General features: G+C 33.8%; 1 protein-coding gene across 2 annotated transcripts in view; it reads left to right on the forward strand.

The window, feature by feature from the left end:
• LOC106052353 (RNA-binding protein 33-like) overlaps positions 1 to 15,203 on the forward strand; it is a 65,624-nt gene that overhangs the window by 38,728 nt on the left and 11,693 nt on the right. For both annotated transcript variants that reach the window (XM_056039269.1, XM_056039276.1), the window contains exons 12-13: positions 13,142 to 13,295; positions 13,564 to 14,561. In XM_056039269.1, the coding sequence (XP_055895244.1) occupies positions 13,142 to 13,295; positions 13,564 to 14,561 (1,152 nt within the window). The remainder of the gene's footprint in view (positions 1 to 13,141; positions 13,296 to 13,563; positions 14,562 to 15,203) is intronic.

Here is a 15,203-nt window from a genome sequence, read left to right on the forward strand (position 1 = left end):
TAAAGTGAGAGAGGTGTAAATGTTTAAAGTGAGAGAGATGTAAATGTTTAAAGGGAGAGAGATGTAAATTTTAAAGTGAGAGAGATGTAAATGCTTAAAGGGAGAGAGATGTAAATGTTCAAAGGGAGAGAGGTGTAAATGTTCAAAGTGAGAGAGATGTAAATGTTCAAAGTGAGAGAGATGTAAATGTTTAAAGGTAGAGAGATGTAAATGTTCAAAGTGAGAGATATGTAAATGTTTAAAGTGAGAGAGATGTAAATGCTTAAAGGGAGAGAGATGTAAATGTTCAAAGTGAGAGAGATGTAAATGTTTAAAGTGAGAGAGGTGTAAATGTTTAAAGGGAGAGAGATGTAAATGTTTAAAGTGAGAGAGATGTAAATGTTTAAAGGGAGAGAGGTGTAAATGTTGAAAGTGAGAGAGATGTAAATGTTAAAAGGGAGAGAGATGTAAATGTTTAAAGGGAGAGAGATGTAAATGCTTAAAGGGAGAGAGATGTAAATGTTCAAAGTGAGAGAGATGTAAATGTTTAAAGTGAGAGAGGTGTAAATGTTTAAAGGGAGAGAGATGTAAATGTTTAAAGTGAGAGAGATGTAAATGTTTAAAGTGAGAGAAGTGTAAATGTTTAAAGTGAGAGAGATGTAAATGTTTAAAGGGAGAGAGATGTAAATTTTAAAGGGAGAGAGATGTAAATGCTTAAAGGGAGAGAGATGTAAATGTTCAAAGGGAGAGAGGTGTAAATGTTCAAAGTGAGAGAGATGTAAATGTTTAAAGGTAGAGAGATGTAAATGTTCAAAGTGAGAGATATGTAAATGTTTAAAGTGAGAGAGATGTAAATGCTTAAAGGGAGAGAGATGTAAATGTTCAAAGTGAGAGAGATGTAAATGTTTAAAGTGAGAGAGGTGTAAATGTTTAAAGGGAGAGAGATGTAAATGTTTAAAGTGAGAGAGATGTAAATGTTTAAAGGGAGAGAGGTGTAAATGTTGAAAGTGAGAGAGATGTAAATGTTTAAAGTGAGAGAGATGTAAATGTTTAAAGGGAGAGAGATGTAAATGCTTAAAGGGAGAGAGATGTAAATGTTCAAAGTGAGAGAGATGTAAATGTTTAAAGTGAGAGAGGTGTAAATGTTTAAAGGGAGAGAGATGTAAATGTTTAAAGTGAGAGAGATGTAAATGTTTAAAGTGAGAGAGGTGTAAATGTTTAAAGTGAGAGAGATGTAAATGTTTAAAGGGAGAGAGATGTAAATTTTAAAGTGAGAGAGATGTAAATGCTTAAAGGGAGAGAGATGTAAATGTTCAAAGGGAGAAAGGTGTAAATGTTCAAAGTGAGAGAGATGTAAATGTTCAAAGTGAGAGAGATGTAAATGCTTAAAGGGAGAGAGATGTAAATGTTCAAAGTGAGAGAGATGTAAATGTTTAAAGGGAGAGAGATGTAAATGTTCAAAGTGAGAGAGATGTAAATGTTTAAAGTGAGAGAGGTGTAAATGTTTAAAGGGAGAGAGATGTAAATGTTTAAAGTGAGAGAGATGTAAATGTTTAAAGTGAGAGAGGTGTAAATGTTTAAAGTGAGAGAGATGTAAATGTTTAAAGGGAGAGAGATGTAAATTTTAAAGTGAGAGAGATGTAAATGCTTAAAGGGAGAGAGATGTAAATGTTCAAAGGGAGAGAGGTGTAAATGTTCAAAGTGAGAGAGATGTAAATGTTCAAAGTGAGAGAGATGTAAATGTTTAAAGGTAGAGAGATGTAAATGTTCAAAGTGAGAGATATGTAAATGTTTAAAGTGAGAGAGATGTAAATGCTTAAAGGGAGAGAGGTGTAAATGTTTAAAGTGAGAGAGATGTAAATGTTTAAAGTGAGAGAGGTGTAAATGTTTAAAGGGAGAGAGATGTAAATGTTTAAAGTGAGAGAGATGTAAATGTTTAAAGGGAGAGAGGTGTAAATGTTGAAAGTGAGAGAGATGTAAATGTTTAAAGGGAGAGAGATGTAAATGTTTAAAGGGAGAGAGATGTAAATGCTTAAAGGGAGAGAGATGTAAATGTTCAAAGTGAGAGATATGTAAATGTTTAAAGTGAGAGAGATGTAAATGCTTAAAGGGAGAGAGATGTAAATGTTCAAAGTGAGAGAGATGTAAATGTTTAAAGTGAGAGAGGTGTAAATGTTTAAAGGGAGAGAGATGTAAATGTTTAAAGTGAGAGAGGTGTAAATGTTCAAAGTGAGAGAGATGTAAATGTTCAAAGTGAGAGAGATGTAAATGCTTAAAGGGAGAGAGATGTAAATGTTCAAAGTGAGAGAGATGTAAATGTTTAAAGGGAGAGAGATGTAAATGTTCAAAGTGAGAGAGATGTAAATGTTTAAAGTGAGAGAGGTGTAAATGTTTAAAGGGAGAGAGATGTAAATGTTTAAAGTGAGAGAGATGTAAATGTTTAAAGTGAGAGAGGTGTAAATGTTTAAAGTGAGAGAGATGTAAATGTTTAAAGGGAGAGAGATGTAAATTTTAAAGTGAGAGAGATGTAAATGCTTAAAGGGAGAGAGATGTAAATGTTCAAAGGGAGAGAGGTGTAAATGTTCAAAGTGAGAGAGATGTAAATGTTCAAAGTGAGAGAGATGTAAATGTTTAAAGGTAGAGAGATGTAAATGTTCAAAGTGAGAGAGATGTAAATGCTTAAAGCGAGAGAGATGTAAATGTTCAAAGGGAGAGAGATGTAAATGTTCAAAGTGAGAGAGATGTAAATGTTCAAAGTGATAGAGATGTAAATGCTTAAAGGGAGAGAGATGTAAATGTTCAAAGTGAGAGAGATGTAAATGTTTAAAGGGAGAGAGATGTAAATGTTCAAAGTGAGAGAGATGTAAATGTTTAAAGTGAGAGAGGTGTAAATGTTTAAAGGGAGAGAGATGTAAATGTTTAAAGTGAGAGAGATGTAAATGTTTAAAGTGAGAGAGGTGTAAATGTTTAAAGTGAGAGAGATGTAAATGTTTAAAGGGAGAGAGATGTAAATTTTAAAGTGAGAGAGATGTAAATGCTTAAAGGGAGAGAGATGTAAATGTTCAAAGGGAGAGAGGTGTAAATGTTCAAAGTGAGAGAGATGTAAATGTTCAAAGTGAGAGAGATGTAAATGTTTAAAGGTAGAGAGATGTAAATGTTCAAAGTGAGAGATATGTAAATGTTTAAAGTGAGAGAGATGTAAATGCTTAAAGGGAGAGAGATGTAAATGTTCAAAGTGAGAGAGATGTAAATGTTTAAAGTGAGAGAGGTGTAAATGTTTAATTGGAGAGAGATGTAAATGTTTAAAGTGAGAGAGATGTAAATGTTTAAAGGGAGAGAGGTGTAAATGTTGAAAGTGAGAGAGATGTAAATGTTTAAAGGGAGAGAGATGTAAATGTTTAAAGGGAGAGAGATGTAAATGCTTAAAGGGAGAGAGATGTAAATGTTCAAAGTGAGAGAGATGTAAATGTTTAAAGTGAGAGAGGTGTAAATGTTCAAAGTGAGAGAGATGTAAATGTTTAAAGTGAGAGAGGTGTAAATGTTTAAAGTGAGAGAGATGTAAATGTTTAAAGTGAGAGAGATGTAAATGTTTAAAGTGAGAGAGGTGTAAATGTTTAAAGTGAGAGAGATGTAAATGTTTAAAGGGAGAGAGATGTAAATTTTAAAGGGAGAGAGATGTAAATGCTTAAAGGGAGAGAGATGTAAATGTTCAAAGGGAGAGAGGTGTAAATGTTCAAAGTGAGAGAGATGTAAATGTTTAAAGGTAGAGAGATGTAAATGTTCAAAGTGAGAGATATGTAAATGTTTAAAGTGAGAGAGATGTAAATGCTTAAAGGGAGAGAGATGTAAATGTTCAAAGTGAGAGAGATGTAAATGTTTAAAGTGAGAGAGGTGTAAATGTTTAAAGGGAGAGAGGTGTAAATGTTCAAAGTGAGAGAGATGTAAATGTTCAAAGTGAGAGAGATGTAAAGGTTTAAAGGTAGAGAGATGTAAATGTTCAAAGTGAGAGATATGTAAATGTTTAAAGTGAGAGAGATGTAAATGCTTAAAGGGAGAGAGATGTAAATGTTCAAAGTGAGAGAGATGTAAATGTTTAAAGTGAGAGAGGTGTAAATGTTTAAAGGGAGAGAGATGTAAATGTTTAAAGTGAGAGAGATGTAAATGTTTAAAGGGAGAGAGGTGTAAATGTTGAAAGTGAGAGAGATGTAAATGTTTAAAGGGAGAGAGATGTAAATGTTTAAAGGGAGAGAGATGTAAATGCTTAAAGGGAGAGAGATGTAAATGTTCAAAGTGAGAGAGATGTAAATGTTTAAAGTGAGAGAGGTGTAAATGTTTAAAGGGAGAGAGATGTAAATGTTTAAAGTGAGAGAGATGTAAATGTTTAAAGTGAGAGAGGTGTAAATGTTTAAAGTGAGAGAGATGTAAATGTTTAAAGGGAGAGAGATGTAAATGTTTAAAGGGAGAGAGATGTAAATGTTTAAAGGGAGAGAGGTGTAAATGTTGAAAGTGAGAGAGATGTAAATGTTTAAAGGGAGAGAGATGTAAATGTTTAAAGGGAGAGAGATGTAAATGCTTAAAGGGAGAGAGATGTAAATGTTCAAAGTGAGAGATATGTAAATGTTTAAAGTGAGAGAGATGTAAATGCTTAAAGGGAGAGAGATGTAAATGTTCAAAGTGAGAGAGATGTAAATGTTTAAAGTGAGAGAGGTGTAAATGTTTAAAGGGAGAGAGATGTAAATGTTTAAAGTGAGAGAGGTGTAAATGTTCAAAGTGAGAGAGATGTAAATGTTCAAAGTGAGAGAGATGTAAATGCTTAAAGGGAGAGAGATGTAAATGTTCAAAGTGAGAGAGATGTAAATGTTTAAAGGGAGAGAGATGTAAATGTTCAAAGTGAGAGAGATGTAAATGTTTAAAGTGAGAGAGGTGTAAATGTTTAAAGGGAGAGAGATGTAAATGTTTAAAGTGAGAGAGATGTAAATGTTTAAAGTGAGAGAGGTGTAAATGTTTAAAGTGAGAGAGATGTAAATGTTTAAAGGGAGAGAGATGTAAATTTTAAAGTGAGAGAGATGTAAATGCTTAAAGGGAGAGAGATGTAAATGTTCAAAGGGAGAGAGGTGTAAATGTTCAAAGTGAGAGAGATGTAAATGTTCAAAGTGAGAGAGATGTAAATGTTTAAAGGTAGAGAGATGTAAATGTTCAAAGTGAGAGAGATGTAAATGCTTAAAGGGAGAGAGATGTAAATGTTCAAAGGGAGAGAGATGTAAATGTTCAAAGTGAGAGAGATGTAAATGTTCAAAGTGATAGAGATGTAAATGCTTAAAGGGAGAGAGATGTAAATGTTCAAAGTGAGAGAGATGTAAATGTTTAAAGGGAGAGAGATGTAAATGTTCAAAGTGAGAGAGATGTAAATGTTTAAAGTGAGAGAGGTGTAAATGTTTAAAGGGAGAGAGATGTAAATGTTTAAAGTGAGAGAGATGTAAATGTTTAAAGTGAGAGAGGTGTAAATGTTTAAAGTGAGAGAGATGTAAATGTTTAAAGGGAGAGAGATGTAAATTTTAAAGTGAGAGAGATGTAAATGCTTAAAGGGAGAGAGATGTAAATGTTCAAAGGGAGAGAGGTGTAAATGTTCAAAGTGAGAGAGATGTAAATGTTCAAAGTGAGAGAGATGTAAATGTTTAAAGGTAGAGAGATGTAAATGTTCAAAGTGAGAGATATGTAAATGTTTAAAGTGAGAGAGATGTAAATGCTTAAAGGGAGAGAGATGTAAATGTTCAAAGTGAGAGAGATGTAAATGTTTAAAGTGAGAGAGGTGTAAATGTTTAATTGGAGAGAGATGTAAATGTTTAAAGTGAGAGAGATGTAAATGTTTAAAGGGAGAGAGGTGTAAATGTTGAAAGTGAGAGAGATGTAAATGTTTAAAGGGAGAGAGATGTAAATGTTTAAAGGGAGAGAGATGTAAATGCTTAAAGGGAGAGAGATGTAAATGTTCAAAGTGAGAGAGATGTAAATGTTTAAAGTGAGAGAGGTGTAAATGTTTAAAGTGAGAGAGATGTAAATGTTTAAAGTGAGAGAGATGTAAATGTTTAAAGTGAGAGAGGTGTAAATGTTTAAAGTGAGAGAGATGTAAATGTTTAAAGGGAGAGAGATGTAAATTTTAAAGGGAGAGAGATGTAAATGCTTAAAGGGAGAGAGATGTAAATGTTCAAAGGGAGAGAGGTGTAAATGTTCAAAGTGAGAGAGATGTAAATGTTTAAAGGTAGAGAGATGTAAATGTTCAAAGTGAGAGATATGTAAATGTTTAAAGTGAGAGAGATGTAAATGCTTAAAGGGAGAGAGATGTAAATGTTCAAAGTGAGAGAGATGTAAATGTTTAAAGTGAGAGAGGTGTAAATGTTTAAAGGGAGAGAGGTGTAAATGTTCAAAGTGAGAGAGATGTAAATGTTCAAAGTGAGAGAGATGTAAAGGTTTAAAGGTAGAGAGATGTAAATGTTCAAAGTGAGAGATATGTAAATGTTTAAAGTGAGAGAGATGTAAATGCTTAAAGGGAGAGAGATGTAAATGTTCAAAGTGAGAGAGATGTAAATGTTTAAAGTGAGAGAGGTGTAAATGTTTAAAGGGAGAGAGATGTAAATGTTTAAAGTGAGAGAGATGTAAATGTTTAAAGGGAGAGAGGTGTAAATGTTGAAAGTGAGAGAGATGTAAATGTTTAAAGGGAGAGAGATGTAAATGTTTAAAGGGAGAGAGATGTAAATGCTTAAAGGGAGAGAGATGTAAATGTTCAAAGTGAGAGAGATGTAAATGTTTAAAGTGAGAGAGGTGTAAATGTTTAAAGGGAGAGAGATGTAAATGTTTAAAGTGAGAGAGATGTAAATGTTTAAAGTGAGAGAGGTGTAAATGTTTAAAGTGAGAGAGATGTAAATGTTTAAAGGGAGAGAGATGTAAATTTTAAAGGGAGAGAGATGTAAATGCTTAAAGGGAGAGAGATGTAAATGTTTAAAGGGAGAGAGGTGTAAATGTTGAAAGTGAGAGAGATGTAAATGTTTAAAGGGAGAGAGATGTAAATGTTTAAAGGGAGAGAGATGTAAATGCTTAAAGGGAGAGAGATGTAAATGTTCAAAGTGAGAGAGATGTAAATGTTTAAAGTGAGAGAGGTGTAAATGTTTAAAGGGAGAGAGATGTAAATGTTTAAAGTGAGAGAGATGTAAATGTTTAAAGTGAGAGAGGTGTAAATGTTTAAAGTGAGAGAGATGTAAATGCTTAAAGGGAGAGAGATGTAAATGTTCAAAGGGAGAGAGGTGTAAATGTTCAAAGTGAGAGAGATGTAAATGTTCAAAGTGAGAGAGATGTAAATGCTTAAAGGGAGAGAGATGTAAATGTTCAAAGTGAGAGAGATGTAAATGTTTAAAGGGAGAGAGATGTAAATGTTCAAAGTGAGAGAGATGTAAATGTTTAAAGTGAGAGAGGTGTAAATGTTTAAAGGGAGAGAGATGTAAATGTTTAAAGTGAGAGAGATGTAAATGTTTAAAGTGAGAGAGGTGTAAATGTTTAAAGTGAGAGAGATGTAAATGTTTAAAGGGAGAGAGATGTAAATTTTAAAGTGAGAGAGATGTAAATGCTTAAAGGGAGAGAGATGTAAATGTTCAAAGGGAGAGAGGTGTAAATGTTCAAAGTGAGAGAGATGTAAATGTTCAAAGTGAGAGAGATGTAAATGTTTAAAGGTAGAGAGATGTAAATGTTCAAAGTGAGAGATATGTAAATGTTTAAAGTGAGAGAGATGTAAATGCTTAAAGGGAGAGAGATGTAAATGTTCAAAGTGAGAGAGATGTAAATGTTTAAAGTGAGAGAGGTGTAAATGTTTAAAGGGAGAGAGATGTAAATGTTTAAAGGGAGAGAGATGTAAATGTTTAAAGTGAGAGGTGTAAATGTTTAAAGGGAGAGAGGTGTAAATGTTGAAAGTGAGAGAGATGTAAATGTTTAAAGGGAGAGAGATGTAAATGTTTAAAGGGAGAGAGATGTAAATGCTTAAAGGGAGAGAGATGTAAATGTTCAAAGTGAGAGATATGTAAATGTTTAAAGTGAGAGAGATGTAAATGCTTAAAGGGAGAGAGATGTAAATGTTCAAAGTGAGAGAGATGTAAATGTTTAAAGTGAGAGAGGTGTAAATGTTTAAAGGGAGAGAGATGTAAATGTTTAAAGTGAGAGAGGTGTAAATGTTCAAAGTGAGAGAGATGTAAATGTTCAAAGTGAGAGAGATGTAAATGCTTAAAGGGAGAGAGATGTAAATGTTCAAAGTGAGAGAGATGTAAATGTTTAAAGGGAGAGAGATGTAAATGTTCAAAGTGAGAGAGATGTAAATGTTTAAAGTGAGAGAGGTGTAAATGTTTAAAGGGAGAGAGATGTAAATGTTTAAAGTGAGAGAGATGTAAATGTTTAAAGTGAGAGAGGTGTAAATGTTTAAAGTGAGAGAGATGTAAATGTTTAAAGGGAGAGAGATGTAAATTTTAAAGTGAGAGAGATGTAAATGCTTAAAGGGAGAGAGATGTAAATGTTCAAAGGGAGAGAGGTGTAAATGTTCAAAGTGAGAGAGATGTAAATGTTCAAAGTGAGAGAGATGTAAATGTTTAAAGGTAGAGAGATGTAAATGTTCAAAGTGAGAGAGATGTAAATGCTTAAAGGGAGAGAGATGTAAATGTTCAAAGGGAGAGAGGTGTAAATGTTCAAAGTGAGAGAGATGTAAATGTTCAAAGTGATAGAGATGTAAATGCTTAAAGGGAGAGAGATGTAAATGTTCAAAGTGAGAGAGATGTAAATGTTTAAAGGGAGAGAGATGTAAATGTTCAAAGTGAGAGAGATGTAAATGTTTAAAGTGAGAGAGGTGTAAATGTTTAAAGGGAGAGAGATGTAAATGTTTAAAGTGAGAGAGATGTAAATGTTTAAAGTGAGAGAGGTGTAAATGTTTAAAGTGAGAGAGATGTAAATGTTTAAAGGGAGAGAGATGTAAATTTTAAAGTGAGAGAGATGTAAATGCTTAAAGGGAGAGAGATGTAAATGTTCAAAGGGAGAGAGGTGTAAATGTTCAAAGTGAGAGAGATGTAAATGTTCAAAGTGAGAGAGATGTAAATGTTTAAAGGTAGAGAGATGTAAATGTTCAAAGTGAGAGATATGTAAATGTTTAAAGTGAGAGAGATGTAAATGCTTAAAGGGAGAGAGATGTAAATGTTCAAAGTGAGAGAGATGTAAATGTTTAAAGTGAGAGAGGTGTAAATGTTTAAAGGGAGAGAGATGTAAATGTTTAAAGTGAGAGAGATGTAAATGTTTAAAGGGAGAGAGGTGTAAATGTTGAAAGTGAGAGAGATGTAAATGTTTAAAGGGAGAGAGATGTAAATGTTTAAAGGGAGAGAGATGTAAATGCTTAAAGGGAGAGAGATGTAAATGTTCAAAGTGAGAGAGATGTAAATGTTTAAAGTGAGAGAGGTGTAAATGTTTAAAGGGAGAGAGATGTAAATGTTTAAAGTGAGAGAGATGTAAATGTTTAAAGTGAGAGAGGTGTAAATGTTTAAAGTGAGAGAGATGTAAATGTTTAAAGGGAGAGAGATGTAAATTTTAAAGGGAGAGAGATGTAAATGCTTAAAGGTAGAGAGATGTAAATGTTCAAAGTGAGAGATATGTAAATGTTTAAAGTGAGAGAGATGTAAATGCTTAAAGGGAGAGAGATGTAAATGTTCAAAGTGAGAGAGATGTAAATGTTTAAAGTGAGAGAGGTGTAAATGTTTAAAGGGAGAGAGATGTAAATGTTTAAAGTGAGAGAGATGTAAATGTTTAAAGGGAGAGAGGTGTAAATGTTGAAAGTGAGAGAGATGTAAATGTTTAAAGGGAGAGAGATGTAAATGTTTAAAGGGAGAGAGATGTAAATGCTTAAAGGGAGAGAGATGTAAATGTTCAAAGTGAGAGAGATGTAAATGTTTAAAGTGAGAGAGGTGTAAATGTTTAAAGGGAGAGAGATGTAAATGTTTAAAGTGAGAGAGATGTAAATGTTTAAAGTGAGAGAGGTGTAAATGTTTAAAGTGAGAGAGATGTAAATGCTTAAAGGGAGAGAGATGTAAATTTTAAAGTGAGAGAGATGTAAATGCTTAAAGGGAAAGAGATGTAAATGTTCAAAGGGAGAGAGGTGTAAATGTTCAAAGTGAGAGAGATGTAAATGTTCAAAGTGAGAGAGATGTAAATGCTTAAAGGGAGAGAGATGTAAATGTTCAAAGTGAGAGAGATGTAAATGTTTAAAGGGAGAGAGATGTAAATGTTCAAAGTGAGAGAGATGTAAATGTTTAAAGTGAGAGAGGTGTAAATGTTTAAAGGGAGAGAGATGTAAATGTTTAAAGTGAGAGAGATGTAAATGTTTAAAGTGAGAGAGGTGTAAATGTTTAAAGTGAGAGAGATGTAAATGTTTAAAGGGAGAGAGATGTAAATTTTAAAGTGAGAGAGATGTAAATGCTTAAAGGGAGAGAGATGTAAATGTTCAAAGGGAGAGAGGTGTAAATGTTCAAAGTGAGAGAGATGTAAATGTTCAAAGTGAGAGAGATGTAAATGTTTAAAGGTAGAGAGATGTAAATGTTCAAAGTGAGAGATATGTAAATGTTTAAAGTGAGAGAGATGTAAATGCTTAAAGGGAGAGAGATGTAAATGTTCAAAGTGAGAGAGATGTAAATGTTTAAAGTGAGAGAGGTGTAAATGTTTAAAGGGAGAGAGATGTAAATGTTTAAAGTGAGAGAGATGTAAATGTTTAAAGGGAGAGAGGTGTAAATGTTGAAAGTGAGAGAGATGTAAATGTTTAAAGGGAGAGAGATGTAAATGTTTAAAGGGAGAGAGATGTAAATGCTTAAAGGGAGAGAGATGTAAATGTTCAAAGTGAGAGATATGTAAATGTTTAAAGTGAGAGAGATGTAAATGCTTAAAGGGAGAGAGATGTAAATGTTCAAAGTGAGAGAGATGTAAATGTTTAAAGTGAGAGAGGTGTAAATGTTTAAAGGGAGAGAGATGTAAATGTTTAAAGTGAGAGAGGTGTAAATGTTCAAAGTGAGAGAGATGTAAATGTTCAAAGTGAGAGAGATGTAAATGCTTAAAGGGAGAGAGATGTAAATGTTCAAAGTGAGAGAGATGTAAATGTTTAAAGGGAGAGAGATGTAAATGTTCAAAGTGAGAGAGATGTAAATGTTTAAAGTGAGAGAGGTGTAAATGTTTAAAGGGAGAGAGATGTAAATGTTTAAAGTGAGAGAGATGTAAATGTTTAAAGTGAGAGAGGTGTAAATGTTTAAAGTGAGAGAGATGTAAATGTTTAAAGGGAGAGAGATGTAAATTTTAAAGTGAGAGAGATGTAAATGCTTAAAGGGAGAGAGATGTAAATGTTCAAAGGGAGAGAGGTGTAAATGTTCAAAGTGAGAGAGATGTAAATGTTCAAAGTGAGAGAGATGTAAATGTTTAAAGGTAGAGAGATGTAAATGTTCAAAGTGAGAGATATGTAAATGTTTAAAGTGAGAGAGATGTAAATGCTTAAAGGGAGAAAGATGTAAATGTTCAAAGTGAGAGAGATGTAAATGTTTAAAGTGAGAGAGGTGTAAATGTTCAAAGGGAGAGAGATGTAAATGTTCAAAGTGAGAGAGATGTAAATGTTCAAAGTGAGAGAGATGTAAATGTTCAAAGGGAGAGAGATGTAAATGTTTAAAGGGAGAGAGATGTTAATGTTCAAAGGGAGAGAGATGTAAATGTTCAAAGTGAGAGAGATGTAAATGTTCAAAGTGAGAGAGATGTAAATGTTCAAAGGGAGAGAGATGTAAATGTTTAAAGGGAGAGAGATGTAAATGTTTAAAGGGAGAGAGATGTAAATGTTCAAAGTGAGAGAGATGTAAATGTTCAAAGGGAGAGAGATGTAAATGTTTAAAGGGAGAGAGATGTAAATGTTCAAAGGGAGAGAGATGTAAATGTTCAAAGTGAGAGAGATGTAAATGTTTAAAGGGAGAGAGATGTAAATGTTTAAAGTGAGAGAGATGTAAATGTTTAAAGGGAGAGAGGTGTAAATGTTTAAAGGGAGAGAGATGTAAATGTTTAAAGGGAGAGAGATGTAAATGTTCAAAGGGAGAGAGATGTAAATGTTCAAAGTGAGAGAGATGTAAATGCTTAAAGGGAGAGAGATGTAAATGTTTAAAGGGAGAGAGATGTAAATGTTCAAAGGGAGAGAAATGTTCCAAGTGAGAGATGTTCAAAGGGAAGTTCACTTTAAAAAAGCAATGATATGTTTCAAGGAATTAGGTGCATATTGAAAGAGATTTTGTTAAAAAAAAGGTTGACCTGACAAAATAGCGCATAACAAATATCTTTAATTTTAATTTAATAATATTTGTCATTTTGTAGTAAACACTTTAGATATAGTAAAATATGAATATGCAAACATAATAGAAAAAGCAAAAATGTAAAATTGCAATATGTAATGCAATAAGCACTGAATGTGGCAAAATATGTGGGTTACAGCTGGGGCTGCATAGCCACTAGAAATACTGCATTTCTCATTAATCTAGAAGACAAGCCTTATTATTATTATGTAGCTGCAAGATTTTCAACTTGTACTTTACTCAAGAGACTTTTTCCAAAGATGGAATACACAACCGACATATCTGATTGCCTTGAATACTGTGCTTACTGCATTTTGACTTGCCTTCTCAAATTCTAATATCACACTCTGTGGAGCAAGAGTTGTTCTTAGCTCTAAGAGATTCCTGAAGACTTGAACAGACTCAGCTTCCTGTTAAGATGTCAATAGTGCATATAACAGAGGTACAGCATAGTGATGAATGAGTGCTTGTACTGAGAAGCCCTGCATGAATAACTCAGTTGTTACCTTAATTGTACCATGAATGAACCAGTGTGGATGAAGACGGTAAAAGCCTCAACAAAAAAACTTGCTCAGGAACTTCAATTACTAAAATCTGATACTTATTATGCATATTATAAAAAAAAGCCTGTGCTATTTTGTCAGGAAATTTTGTGCTTTTTTGTCTTACACTTTTTTGTCTGGAAATTGTGTGCTTTTTCTCGGGTAACTGTTAAAAAAGTGATGGAAAATTTAATTCTTTATTTTACTAACTGCATTTATACAATTCTCTTTATTTTTAAGGGAGAAACTTTAGATGAGGAGTCTCAGAAATTGAAAGCTCTTTTAGAAGAACAGAAGAAGAAAAGAGAATTGATAAAAAAACAAAAAGAAATGGCTAGGCAAAAACAGGCTGCTCAGAAACGAAAAGAATTAGAAGAAAAAATGAAATCTGAAGGTGTATATTTTGAATATTATTTATTTCATTGTCAATATATAACCATGAACAGTTGATCTAGCAGATTAACCTTTTTTTTTGTTGAAAGTTGATAAATTCTATAGATCACAAGTTCTGAAAGGGGAACTTAACTCTTTTTTTTAAATGTTTTAGGGTAGTAAAACTGTTCTTGTGTGCAATTTCTCATATTCTTAAAATATATAGCATTGAATGTTTCAATAGTTTTAAGCTTTGAAAACATAATTGACCTCCCTATTATACTTGTCAGGAAAACTAACACCAAATGTAACAGTAAAGTCTGAAAATATTCCTGCTGCTTCCAGTAATGCTAAACCTATTAGTGCTGGAGTTGCTTCTCGACTTGGTCCACCACCCAGTCAACAGTCTGCTCCTCAAGTTTCTCAGTCCCGAAAGGAGTTGATTCAACAGGCTACACATGCCAATAAGCCAACTATGTTCCAACGGAATTTTCAGCAAACCCAAATCATGCCACAGCAGGCTTTTACTCCTAGAAAACTTATGCCTAATAAACTCAGGCCTTCTACATCCTATGAGGGACAGGGTGCTAGCTCAGCTGTAAAATACAGACCAGCAAGTAACTTGAACACTCAGAGGATACCTTCATTTAATCAGCTTAGGTTTCCTGTACCAACTTCAGCTGCACAGAGTCTAGTCCAAGGCACTAGTCTCAGGTTCAGAGGACCTACAACTTTATCAGATCCAAGATACAGATTACAGAAGATACCAACAAATGTTCCTCCCCCTTCAGTACAGTTTTTAACTCCTGCAACCTCCAACCAGGATCTAAAGTTTCAGATGTCTCATCAACAGCCACAGCCAGTGCTGAACCAACAACCCCAGCAACAATTGGTGCAACATCAACAGTCACAGTCAGTTCTGCATCAGCACCCACAGCCATTGGTACACCAACAGCCCCAGTCAGTTCTGCATCAACAGCCACAGCCAGTGGTGCAGCAGCATGTTGATCCCTACAGGTTTCAGTCTGCACCTCCAACCATAGCTCATCAGGCTGTACATTATGCACCTCAAGGACAAAGTTATGCTCATTCTTATCAGCCTCCAGTTCAGCTTTACACACACCCTCCACCACCAGTAGTGCAGCAGCACACTGTATCACAGACAGTCAACAGCTCTTCACTGTATAATGTGGCACCAGCTCAGCAGTACCATAACTCTACTGCTCTCAATTACCAAGCACAGAACCAGTCTGGACATACTTTTTATTCTCAATCGCCTACAAGACAGGTGAGTTAACGCTATATAACATCTAGTTTGACCTGGTACAAAGTTGAACTTGTCCAATTCTGATTGTGTGTACACAATGTGTTGGATTCATCCAAATAACTTAACTCTACCAGCCCTCAGTCCCGAGATGTAACTTTGCCTGAGCTCCTGAGAGTCATGCACCTTCTTTCTAGCTCCAGATCTAATCAAAAGTTCACATTTTTATTAATTAAGCTGTCACTTTCTCTATTAATGTAAGTAAAATTTTATTTAGACTTTTAGGAGTCTAAATCAACTAAAATATTGATTAACTTAAGGCTTCTTATAAGCTTAGACCTACCTTCTACATGCCTAATTAAATTCTATTGTCAATTTTCTGAAACTGTTTACCTCAATCCACACAAAGTTGATGTAAACACATGCAGTGAATGGTTATTATAAAAGTTTCACCACATTTTGTTATTTTTAAATTCTGATGCAATTGTTCTACATAATACAATGGTTTTAAAAATCATGCTTTAGCAGGTTAACGAACGGTAATAGGCATTTTAAGGAATTCCAGATAAAACAGGTTCACAGGCTGGTTGAGTTAATACCTATGTATTGGTCAATTAATTACTCTTGTCTTTACATAATTTGACATATAATCTGACTCCAATAAAG

The sequence above is a fragment of the Biomphalaria glabrata genome, chromosome 1 (genome assembly GCF_947242115.1).
Source record: "Biomphalaria glabrata chromosome 1, xgBioGlab47.1, whole genome shotgun sequence".
Lineage (NCBI taxonomy): Eukaryota > Metazoa > Mollusca > Gastropoda > Planorbidae > Biomphalaria > Biomphalaria glabrata.